We start from the raw sequence: 13,301 nt of genomic DNA on the forward strand, positions 1-13,301 counted from the left end.
AAGCGGGTGGGTAACTTGGAGGCAGGCTGTCCTGCCCACCCAATAATAAAATTAGAAGCAATGCATGGTAATGGTATATTCTTTAGTATTAATTTATTGTCTGAATTGTATTTGACATTTTCTTGGACAGCGAATGAACAGGTCCGTCCGATAGTGGGTCTGGACGTCCACCTAAAAAAAAAAAAAATTGTTTTTTTTTTGATTGGGTGGGCACAGCCCACATTTGGGTGGGCACGGCCCACCCTGGCCCCTGGCTACAACCGGCCCTGCAACCAATGTGTGTTCTCCGTTCCTATGTGAAGCTGGAGCGGATGATCCAAACAAGAAATGAAGAATGCAGAAGAGGGAATATTACTGAGTGTAATACAGGTATTCTAGCTGCAGGGGGCAGTGGTGCAGTTCTAGAAGTCCAGCGTCAAGGCTGAGCTGACAAGCCAGATATTATTTACTATCCATGAGTAAACCCGACTGTAGAAATATCATTATCATACCTCTACGTATGAATGCGCTATTCCAGACTATGACTCTATGACTGAATGAAAGCTACCATCATAATAACTTTAGGCACGTAGATTATAATCATACACAAATTGGACTCATCTATTTAATTGCAAACAGGCCTAGGTCTACATATTTTATTGTAAGTTTAATACAACATGATAGGCTTTATTAAGTGTGAACAAAAGTTAAAATGATGCCGGTTTGACAGGCAGTTGGCAGAAACACTAGCCTACATGGTGAGCAGGCTTAGTAGGCCTCTAGTATGACCAGGAGCAACAGGCTAATATACAGTTTGAGCCGCCATACGAGTAGCGGAGTGGGGGGAGGATGTGAGGAACAGCGCTATAATCCTCTTCCACAGTCCGATGCCTCTTAATTCATCTTCATGGCTCCTCACCGGGACGTCCCGCGCTGCTCCGCCGCCGTTCAGAGTGACACCGCCCCGCGTCCCTTCTATGGTGAGTCCTGAGAAATCTGCACGGGTGACCGCTTCACTGCGAACTCAATACAATCAATACTGTTTATTTTCCCAGTATAGGTTTTGATTAATAGGAATAGCCCTATCATATAATACGCTATATCATTGGAATTAGTAGTTTAATTAGGCTAATGAGTTAACATTAGTAGGCTATCTGCATTAATAAATTTAATTGATTGATTGTAACCGACCAAAAGATACAACCACAGGCAGTTTGTTTTTCAAACTCATGCTAGTGTTTGTGAGACACTTTCTTCAATACTAGATCTCCCCGATTCCCTTTGACCAATAAGATCATATCAAGAGCAGAATGACACATCGTGTCATGGTTCTTGTTATCAACAGTAGGCTACATCTCCTCTGCCATACTGTCACAGTGAGGGCTGCATGTTGTGGTTGAGGCTTGTTGACACTACTTTGCGCTAACACCTGCAGCTAGCAACACCAAAACTAGCACACCAGGGGCCTATTGCATAAAAGTGGAATAAAGACATCCAGGATGATTGATAAAGCCAGCCTTGACAAAGTCTAGCCTGGGCACTTTGGATTAGTCAGTTGCATAAACGCCAATCCAGGATGTAATGGGGCTGCTTTGTCAAGCCCATGGACCTATAAAGAAAGGTCAAGCCAGGTGTAAGTAATTCTGTTAAATGCCAGCCCACAGCTTTCAGAAGTAGACCCAAAGATCGAACACAGATTTACTGATGGAAAAATGGAAAAGACGGCCCATTTTCCCACAATGCCTTGCTAGTTTAAACCGTAAGTCAGGGGTCAGTTCATTTCATACAGGACATGTATTCTCTGCCAACTGTTCTTGATGTCCCTGCATTGTTTTATGATAGAATAGTTGACAGTGAGCAGTCTGCAGGTGTATCTAAAAAAATGAATATCATGGAAAGTCCATTCAAAAAGTGAAACTTTCATAGATTCATTACAAGAAGTGAAATATGTCAGGCCTTTTCTTGGATGATTGATTGATCATGGAATAAAAAATCCAGTATCTCAACATATTAGAATGTTACATACAACCAATCAGAAAAAGGATTTATAATACAGAAATGTCGACCTTCTAAAAAGTATGTTTATTCTAGATTAATTTCACTTCATGTGTAATGAATTTCTAGAATATATTCAAGTTTCACTTTTTGAATTCAATTACAGAAAAAATGAATTTTTCATTGATATTGAATTTTGTTTCAGATGCACCTCGATATAGTTATAAGTACAAAGTGAATTTATTTGACCCACACTTGCAACGTCATCTGCCATCGATAATCAATTGTATAAATATAGCCTGCAATATGAACAGACTATCACATAAATTATTATAATTTATATCATTGCATCTTAATCTAATTATAATTAAGTTAATTATAAATGGTTCAGGTTAAATAAATAAAAAAGAAGAACTATTTAACTAAATGACAATGCAGTCTTTTATGTGGTACCTTAAAACAGGCTAATGAAAATAAAGCAATACACGGAAGATCATGGAATAACTGTTAAACACCTTAATTTCAGATCGGAGTGACAGCTGACTGAGCCAATCAGGCAACAGAATAAGTTTATCGACCAGGCTAAACGTAAAGGATAAATCTCCATGGTAACTTATGTCCCTCCGCTTTTATGCAACCAGATCATGGCTAACGCAAGCCAGGATAACCGAAATATCCTAGGTTAATCCCTTATCTTAGTTTTATGCAATAGGCCCCTGGACGAAGAGCACGTGTCACTTGTTTCAACAATAATGTTGACATTTTATTTTTAAAAGAAATCTATAAACACAGTAACAACGGCCATTCATTAAAAAGAGTTGGACACAAGTGGCTATTTTGGTCGTAATCAGGATAAAGATTAGCTGAGTATTACTGTTCACTAAAGCCATCAGCTGACTTCAGGTCTATTTATCTCAACCAGCATGTTTCTGACTCAGCCATTTTGCCTAATGTAGTTGTGGTCCAAATAATGTTCACACTAACTTTATATATATATATATATATATATATATATATATATATATATATATATATATATATATATATATGTATATGAACCGGGACAAAAGGCCATCTTCCATATGTAACTGCTGTTATGTTTAAAACTAAAAATATTTAAAATTGTAGATGTTATTAGGGATTAAGAATAGAATGTCTTGAGCACAATTATCCTCTTAAATTTAATTTGATCATTATTATGTCAAATATATGACACTTGTTATCTTCTCACAACGTCAAAAACAGTGTGTCCTCAGAGAAGGTTTTAGTCTTTTATATGCAATAAAACCTATTAATTTACTTTAATGATTAAAAAGAGCTTTTTTCATCAAAAGCAACACTAAATAATCTCTCATATAAATAAAAACTGTTTTTACAACACATTCATGTTTCATAAGGATTCTAAGTGGTGGGACCACTTTACTGTAAGTCAACACCGTCAGACATTTCATTATGTAAAATGTAATAAAATCAGGCGAAATAAGGGGCAGCTTTCACTTTGAAGGAGCTCTGCAGAGTACATTAGAGTCAGACAGGCTCTGCATAGTGTTGTTGTTTTAGAATATTTTACAGTCCGAATCATGAATGTCCTGTGTCACAACCATGATATGTCAACACTACAATTTCTGAAGAAGTTATTTGAAATTGTTTGATAATTTTTATTTTCCTGAAGTAGTTCATACTAGCACCTAACATCAACAGAAAAACCAAATGGCTAGATAAATTCCATTTGTTATGTTTAAGAAACGTTAAATATGTCAACACCGTCAGACTGGAAATCTGACGGAGTTGACATCTGACGGTGGTGATAGGCCAATGACGGTAAAAAAACTAAAGCTGGGAAGTTGTGTCAAACCCATAGATAGTAAATAATGTGGATGTAGCATCCGGGCTGTGCTCAGTCATTCACACGGCATCCAATAATCCTGGTTTGTGCTCGTCGCCATCTTGTGAGATAGCTGACGTATACCTCCGAGGCAAAGTGAGGGACAACGGGCGGAGAGCTGTCACTCAAGAGATCGCGCCAATACATTTTAACCTCCAAAAGAATAAAAACTAGTGTGGGCCAAAAAAATTCACCCCCACAGTGTTGTCATGGAGATATGACCTAAACATACAGACTAAAATGGTTTTGTGGCCCAGGCTGTAAATAGGTTTAATAAGACTTTGAAAACGGCCTATCTAACAAGTGAGTCAAAGAAAAACTGCTCGTCTTGGCGCCACCCCCAGTGGCACTTTCTGGTTACTACAGTTGTAGGTCACTTCCTTATTGGATGCCGGTAAAAATCGCTGAGGTTGGGGCTTGGTCAAACATTAGCTCTGTAGCTTAGTATATGTTGGATACATACATGTAATTTAATTTGCGGAAACATAGGGTTTGTATTTTTTCAACATTGCACCCTGTTTTGTCCCACTTCTCAAGAATCACTGATACATATCTATATATATATACATCTATACACACACACACACACAAACACAAACACAAACACACACACACACACACACACACACACACACACACACACACACACACACACACACACACACACACACACACACACACACACACACACACATACACACACACACACACACACACACACACACACACACACACACACCGGTAGTATGTCTAAACAGACACTTAATTACAGCCACTGTTATGTATGAGTCAACCAGCTTTGTGGCTGCTGAGGGGATTCAGCACTGCAGTATTTTGCAATATTAAAAATGAAAAGTACTGTGCATTAAATGCAATTATATAAGAGTTATAGGTATTATTTATTTTTTAACTCATATTTTTCTTCTAAAAAGCTTTTTGAAGGTTTTAGCTATAATAAGAAAACATTCAGAGGGATAACAGGCTCAGCATTGGTAGCACAACTCTAAATCAGACATCTGAGCTCTAGTTCTCTCTTCCACATCCAGGTTAACAACATTCATCTGAACACGTTGATCAACCAGAGGCCAGATCATCTGGGTCTGTCTAAAATGACTTAATAGAACTACTGTGTTTCTTTTTCACAAGAAATGGGATTGAGAAATGATATTCACATACATTGCAATGTTAAATGTGAAAAATAGCAACGCATTCTTTAACTTTTGAACAATCAATTACACACCTCAGATGTTGTTAACTCTGTGGTCTGACTTGATTGAGCCAGGTTTAAATACATTCTAAGTTTGTATCTGTTACTTCCAGGGGAAGCACACACATTTGATTCTTCCTTCAGAGGTCCAGTCCACAGAAGGTAACTACATACTTCCTTCTTTGCATAGAAAGCAGTTGGGACACTTTTATGTATTCTGTATTCAAAAATTATTAAGATTTTTCAATGATTTAGCTGGTGGCTTTGCCTTCCCCTGCACTGTATTACACTCAACAAAAATATAAACGCAACACTTTTGTTTTTGCTCCCATTTTTCATGAGATGGACTTAAAGATCTAAAATTCATTCCAGATACACAATATTACCATTTCTCTCAAACATTGTTCACAAATCTGTCTACATGTGTGATAGTGAGCACTTCTGCTTTGCTGAGATAATCCATCCCACCTCACAGGTGTGCCACATCAAGATGCTGATCTGACATCAGATTAGTGCACAGGTGTGCCTTAGACTGTCCACAATAAAAGGCCACCCTGAAAAGTGCAGTTTTGTCTCACAGCAAAATGCCACAGATGCCACAAGCTTTGAGGGAGCATGCAATTGGCATGCTGACAGCAGGAATGTCAACCAGATCTGTTGCTTGTGCATTGAATGTTCATTTCTCCACCATAAGCCGTCTCCAAAGGCGTTTCAGAGAATATGGCAGTACATCCAACCGGCCTCACAACCGCAGACCACGTGTAACCACACCAGCCCAGGACCTCCACATCCAGCAGGTTCACCTCCAAGATCGTCTGAGACCAGCCACTGAGACAGCTGCTGAAACAATTGGTTTGCATAACCAAACAATTTCTGCACAAACTGTCAGAAACCGTCTCAGGGAAGCTCAAATGCATGCTCGTCGTCCTCATCGGGGTCTTGACCTGACTCCAGCACGTCGCCGTAACAGACTTGAGTGGGCAAATGCTCACATTCGATGGCGTCTGGCACGTTGGAGAGGTGTTCTCTTCACGGATGAATCTCGGTTTACATTGTTCAGGGCAGATGGCAGACAGCGTGTGTGGCGTCGTGTGGGTGAGCGCTTTGCTGATGTCAATGTTGTGGATCGAGTGGCCCATGGTGGTGGTGGGGTTATGGTATGGGCAGGCATCTGTTATGGACGAAGAACACAGGTGCATTTTATTGATGGCATTTTGAATGCACAGAGTTACCGTGATGAGATCCTGAGGCCCATTGTTGTGCCATACATCCATGAACATCACCTCACGTTTCAGCAAGATAATGCACGGCCCCATGTTGCAAGGATCTGTACACAATTCTTGGAAGCTGAAAATGTCCCAGTTCTTGCATGGCCAGCATACTCACTGGACATGTCACCCATTGAGCATGTTTGGGATGTGTTTGACCGGCGTGTACGACAGCGTGCACCACTTCCCACTAATATCCAGCAACTTCGCACAGCCATTGAAGAGGAGTGGACCAACATTCCACAGGCCACAATTGACAATCTGATAAACTCTATGCGAAGAAGATGTGTTGCACTGCATGAGGCAAATGGTGGTCACACCAGATACTGACTGGTTCTGAGTCCCCAGACCCCCAATAAAGCAAAAAAATTCACATTTCAGAGTGGCCTTTTATTGTGGACAGTCTAAGGCACACCTGTGCACTAATCAAGATGTCAGATCAGCATCTTGATGTGGCACACCTGTGAGGTGGGATGGATTATCTCAGCAAAGCAGAAGTGCTCACTATCACACAGTTAGACAGATTTGTGAACAATGTTTGAGAGAAATGGTAATATTGTGTATCTGGAATGAATTTTAGATCTTTAAGTCCATCTCATGAAAAATGGGAGCAAAAACAAAAGTGTTGCGTTTATATTTTTGTTGAGTATAGTTTGATACCTTTTTTGTAATGTGCATTTTAATAGTAAATGTAGAATAGAATATGGAAAAATAGATAAATTATAATAATTGTATGTATTATTAAAAAATATTCACAAAACATGAATCAAATAGCAATCATGCTTCAGAACTTTCTTCAATCAGATTCCTAAATAATTGCCAAATAGATTATTTTCTATACTGATATATACACTATGTGCACAATTATTAGGCAAGTTGTATTTTTGAGGATTCATTTTATTATTGAACAACTACAGTGCTCTCGGTCAATCCAAAATGTTAATGAACCTAAACCTGAATGTTTACGAAAGTAAAAGTGAGGTTTTGTCTTTCTTACGAGAATATATATGTTTTGCTATTATTAGGCAACTATTAGTATGCAGAATTATTATGCAACTAAATAAAAAAACAAACATTTTCCCATCTCACTTGTTTATTTTCATCCGTTAAAGTGAGAATAATAAAACAACTCAAAATTTACAAATACAAATTTCCGACATGTCAAAAAACAACCAGTGACCAATATAGCCACCCTTCTTTTCAATAACTGTCACAAGCCTTCCATTCATGGAGTCTGTCAGTTTCTTGATCTGTTGACAATCAACTTTTTGTGCAGCAGCAACCACAGCCTCCCAGACACTGTTCCGAGAGGTGTACTGATTTCCTTCACTGTAAATATCCCGTTTAAGCAGGGTCCACAGGTTCTCAATAGGGTTTAAGTCAGGTGAGGAAGGGGGTCATGTCATTATTTTTTCATCCTTAAGGCCTTTACTGGCTAGCCATGCAGTTGAGTACTTCGATGCATGTGATGGAGCATTGTCCTGCATAAAAATCATGGTCTTCTTGAAAGATGCAGACTTTTTCCTGTACCACTGCTTGATAGATACTAATAGTTGCCTTTAAAGATGAGCTAGTTGGACCTTTTCGGGTTGAAGATGGCCTCAAAATCAACTCCCAAACCTACTGCCAGTTTCTAGAAGATACTATCTTCAAGCAGTGGTACAGGAAAAAGTCTTCATCTTTCAAGAAGACCATGATTTTTATACAGGACCATGCTCCATCACATGCATCGAAGTACTCAATTGCATGGCTAGCCAGTAAAGGCCTTAAGGATGAAAAAATAATGACATGACCCCCTTCTTCACCTGACTTAAACCCTATTGAGAACCTGTGGGCCCTGCTTAAACGGGATATTTAAAATGGTAAATGGTAAATGGACTTGACTTATATAGCGCTTTCTAGCCGATTTTCTCAGCCCCAAAGCACTTTACATATCTTAGCACATTCACCCATTCATACACACACTCATACACCGATGGTAGAAGCTGCCATGCAAGGCGCTCTCTGAACCATCGGGAGCAATTTGGGGTTCAGTACGTACATTTTGAGTTGTTTTATTATTCTCACTTTAACAGATGAAAATAAACAAGTGAGATGGGAATTTTTTAATTTTTTATTTATTTGCATAATAATTCTGCATACTAATAGTTGCCTAATAATAGCAAAACATATATACAGTATATTCTCGTAAGAAAGACAAAACCTCACTTTTACTTTCGTAAACATTCAGGTTTAGGTTCATTAACATTTTGGATTGACCGAGAGCACTGTAGTTGTTCAATAATAAAATTAATCCTCAAAAATACAACTTGCCTAATAATTGTGCACACAGTGTATACTTAAACTATAACTATAAGGGGTCATAAGGTTAAACAACACTTAGTTTGACTAGGTAAAATACTCTTTATTCCCCAAGTCAAAATTGCATCCGTACCGTGAAAGAGATGACCATTATATGTGGTGACTAGTTGGCAATGTCTCCGCTGCAGTTTTTGTCAACTGCTAAACGAAAAAACTGGCACAACTCTCACCAGTCTGCACAACAGCAGTTGATGTGGACCAAACTCTATTTGGTTTTTCATTGCTTGAACACATGGCTTTAACCACAACCTTTACAACACTGTGGATTTACAGCACTTTGTTCAAATGCTAACAAACTGCTGCCACACATCCAAAACAGAATGGATTTCAGCTTGGTGCATTTCAAACATTGCTGATGGTCATTTCAGCTGAAGAAGCCTAAGAAGGTATCTTGTTCTAGACTTGTTATAGAGTGAAAACACTCTCTCTCTCTCACACACACACACACACACACACACACACACACACACACACACACACACACACACACACACACACACACACACACACACACACACACACACACACACACACACACACACACACACACACAATAAGGTGTTACTCCTCCAAATAAATATTCCAAAATGTCTTTCTTACCTCACAGCACAGAATATGATTGATAAGGACATTAAAGGGATAGGTCAGTATTTTTAAGGTGGGGTTGTATGGGGTACTTAGGCATAGTAAGTATTTCTTAATGGAGCTGGCGGTCAGTGCAGTCATTCTGAGGAGTTTAGGGGAGATGTCACTGTAGCAGAAGTCAGCATTGTATTGTTGCAGACAGGGCCAGAAGAAAAATGTTTTTCATTATTTTTGTCTTCTTGTGTCTCTTGAATAATCCACAGTAACTCTGAGTCATGAGGCTGATTGGGTCATGACTAAAGCAAACTAAAGCTGTGGAAAAAAATCTCAGTTTAGTATAGAATTGAACAGATATCAAGGTGTTAGGTGGAGAAATTTTTTTTTTCTTCTGGCCCTGTAACAATTTCAATGCTGACTTCTGCTGCAGCGACATTTCCTTCAAACTCCTTCAAATTACTGCACTGATCTCCATCACACTATGCCTAAGAACTCCATACAACCCCTCTTAAAAAATACTGAACTATCCCTTTAAAAACTGTTTTTGAGCATCACATTAAAATAATTGAGCCTCATTAAGGCTTTCACTCTAGTGAAATGATTCAACTTCACTTAAATGAGTGGTTGCTTCTCAGGCATCACGCCTGATATATCATATCATAGTACACAATAATCAGACTTAAAGGTGCTGTAAGCAGAATGGTTCTTTTAGCTAACTTCCTGTCAGTTACTGCAGTTAGCAGTCCCCTCGCTCGTCCCTACGTCACCACATTAATGCACTGCGGTCTTCAAGCAGCAAGTTATCTAGCATCATCTCAGATGTGATAAAACACGATAAAAACCATCAAAACAGACATTGGGAAGGATTTTAACTGCTCCGCCATTGTAGGTGCATACACATTCACCCATCTGTTGCTCTGGCGTGCACCGGCAGTGAGACCATGGAGTGTATATACTATATATGAGTGAGACGAGTGTCGGATTGTAGCGTTCTCTCTTCTGATTAGATAAAAATTTGGGGATACTACAATAAGTTTATTTGCAGATTACATGCAAAGCAGCTGACTGAGATTTCGACTTTATGAAACGTGCACATTATGTAATTGATCCCTGTATGAATAAAGAGCGATTTTACACTTATATTAACATAAATAAACCGCTTACTTCACCTTTAAGTCTTCACAATTATTCACTTTCACATACAAAATACTGTATGGTAGCTGGCAACACATACACATGATTTCTCTTAGCATCCTGCATGTGTCGGTGAGAAATGCTTGCTGTCCAGCATAGATGAAACAGGTGGGCTTTTATTTTTCCTGATGAGGACTATCGAGTTGTTTCTAAACATCCAGAATCAGTACCTGCTAGAGACAGTGAATAGTTCTCACGGATCCAAAAGAAACCAGACTTTTTGAATGAATATTTTTGCTGTGGATTACAAGTGGTCTCTGCTTTGTCTCTGTAGAAGCTGCACTGATGTCCTCTGTTGTTTGTTCTTCATTATTGTCATCTTCTTATACATGGCCCTGGGGATAGTGGGTGAGTCTTTATATACACACTCACATACAAACACACAGTGTTAGAAAAAGCCTTATTGCTCACACAGACAATGTGTTGAGTCAGAGCGCTCCTGTCCGATCGCTGTCCACCTTAGGTGGTGCTGAACCAATCCATGCAGGTAGAGACAGTGCTGTCATTGGTTTGTCCATTGTATCGCTACTCACAACTTGGGCTATAAATTGGCAAGAATCTGGCAATACGAGACGTATCCCGATACAGGGGTGACGATACAATACATTGCGAAATATTGCGATCTACAAAAAAGGCGATATAATGAGATATATTTTTTCAGAAAAACTTTCATAGTGTCTACACACAATGTTATATGCATGAACAAATACTTTTCTATGCAATCAGACTCAGAACAGTTTGACCTGCGTTTGTATTTCACAGTTATAGATTCAACTTTATTCATTAGTACATCATCCCAGTACTACTTCTTCTGCAGTTTAGACAGGAATTAACATCTGACTCAGTCAGTGAAAAACTCAAACCTGCATAGCAGCATAAGCTATTGGCTAAGATTTGTTTAGTTTTTCATGGGCGCAACACATATACTCAACTCTGCTGCTCATCCCACAAATGCATTATCCTTACATACTGTATGTGGGACCATTTCAAAGGGAAATTAACAGGCTTTCCAATGGTATAAGATTTATTTCCAATAAGCATTTTTACAACAAAGAAATGATCGACCAAACACAAGCTGTTTGGCTTTGGCAGAGAAGATTTGCCAAGTTTTACATGGGCGCAACCCACATGCTCAACTCTGCTGCTCATCCCACAAAAGCATTTTACTAACAATTGTGGCACCATTTGAAAAGGAAGTAAACGGACTTTCCAACGGTATAAGATGTATTAAGAAGCATTGTTACAACAAAGAAATCCTCAACCAAACACATATTGGCCTACGTTTTGTGTATATAAACATATTTTTATGCGTGTCTTGTGGTTTGCTTAGTTCAATAGGTGACAGTTTGTGATTTTGATAGGATATCAGCTAATTAACATTAGTGAATTTAAAAAAAACATTTTATCAGACTGGCCTAGTGGATAGTGTTTCGCCCCCATTTGTGCTGAGTCTAGCTCCGCCCCTGGATGAAGAACATCAACAAATTGACTGCATAATATGTGACTGTTTCAATTCAACAGAAAGTTGTCTGTAAAATACAAATATGTTGGAGGAGCAGGTTACTAAGAAGCCACCTTTCAACACAACAAAACATTTTCATTTTCTAAATGTGTTCTAACTTCTTTGTGTAGTCAGTGATTGTCATTTGAGCCAATATTCCATAATATTAGCATAGACTAAATACAAAACATCAAGCAAATCTTATTATTCCAGTTGTAGAATACATATTGCCTTTTCCAGATTTCTTTTTTGAAACTGTTAGTCTGAAGCATGTGAGCAAATGACTACCGAAAGAAAAAAGTACTTAAAACACATTTGATTTTACATTTTACATTGATGATGCTATATTTCAAAACTGGTCTTTTGAGTGATTATGTGCTACTTAAGGACAACACAACATGTATATTGTAAGAGCTGAATCTAGTCTCCAGACAGTAGAGCTGTTTATAGGATGCAGTCTTCTGTTAAAGGCTCTTACTTCTCTGTCTGTACGTCCAGCCTGGATTCATGGGGACCCCAAGAAGGTGTTCCATCCTACAGACAGCTATGGACACTTCTGTGGTCAGAAGGGAACTTCAAATGCGTAAGTTATTAACCTGTACACATCAGAACTTCAATGCCTCTAAAAACCAGACTTATCAAACAGCTTCCCTTCCCATATACTATTTCAAATGATTTTCACAGGAGTCACAGGCATACACTCATTTGAAATGTTGGAACATGATCATGTTATTGGGTCATTTATACCTTTTTTGGTAACACTTTATAATAACTATCCGTTGTAACTCGTTAATAGATCATTAGTAAACTCTTAATTAATGATTTATTAATGATTTGTTAAGTGTTTGTTAGCAGTTTGTTAAGGATTTATAACAATGCCTTACAGACAGTTGATTGACCATTAATAAACTTTTAGTTAATTGGTTATAAATGACTTGTTAAATGACAGTTAACCGTTTGTTAAGGATTTATAACTGTGCTTTATAGCATCGCAAAGGGCCATTAGGACGGATAATCCATGACATTGCCGTGATGTATGGACATTAAATGTCCCTCTGAAATTCTGTTTATCCATGTTTACCACAAAAAGTTCCCAAACCTCATGGGTTTGTATGTTGTTGTATACTTTTGTATACTACTGTTATGCCATGTGATGGCTCAGTATGTGTGTTTCTATAGATTAAACACAATGTTCAACATTTCATCTGTGGTGTTTCTTTGGTAAAAAACAGTACACAGAACAGCCTATGGGTGGAACAAGGTTGAGGTACAAAAATTTGATATTTTAAATATCATGTAAAATTTCTGTACCTTGAACTTGTTTCACCC

The 13,301-nt window shown here is 38.4% G+C and overlaps 1 protein-coding gene across 1 annotated transcript in view; it reads left to right on the top strand.

The window, feature by feature from the left end:
- Positions 1-886: 886 nt before the first annotated feature.
- LOC307256041 (choline transporter-like protein 5-A) overlaps positions 887-13,301 on the top strand; it is a gene marked incomplete at both ends in the record, with an annotated part of 65,763 nt that continues 53,348 nt past the window's right edge. The window contains 4 exons of the mRNA XM_080034907.1: positions 887-959; positions 5,180-5,228; positions 10,746-10,819; positions 12,471-12,555. Of these exons, the coding sequence (XP_079891033.1) occupies positions 887-959; positions 5,180-5,228; positions 10,746-10,819; positions 12,471-12,555 (281 nt within the window). The remainder of the gene's footprint in view (positions 960-5,179; positions 5,229-10,745; positions 10,820-12,470; positions 12,556-13,301) is intronic.

The sequence above is a fragment of the Ammodytes marinus genome (assembly GCF_949987685.1).
Source record: "Ammodytes marinus genome assembly, chromosome: 9".
Classification (NCBI taxonomy): domain Eukaryota; kingdom Metazoa; phylum Chordata; class Actinopteri; order Uranoscopiformes; family Ammodytidae; genus Ammodytes; species Ammodytes marinus.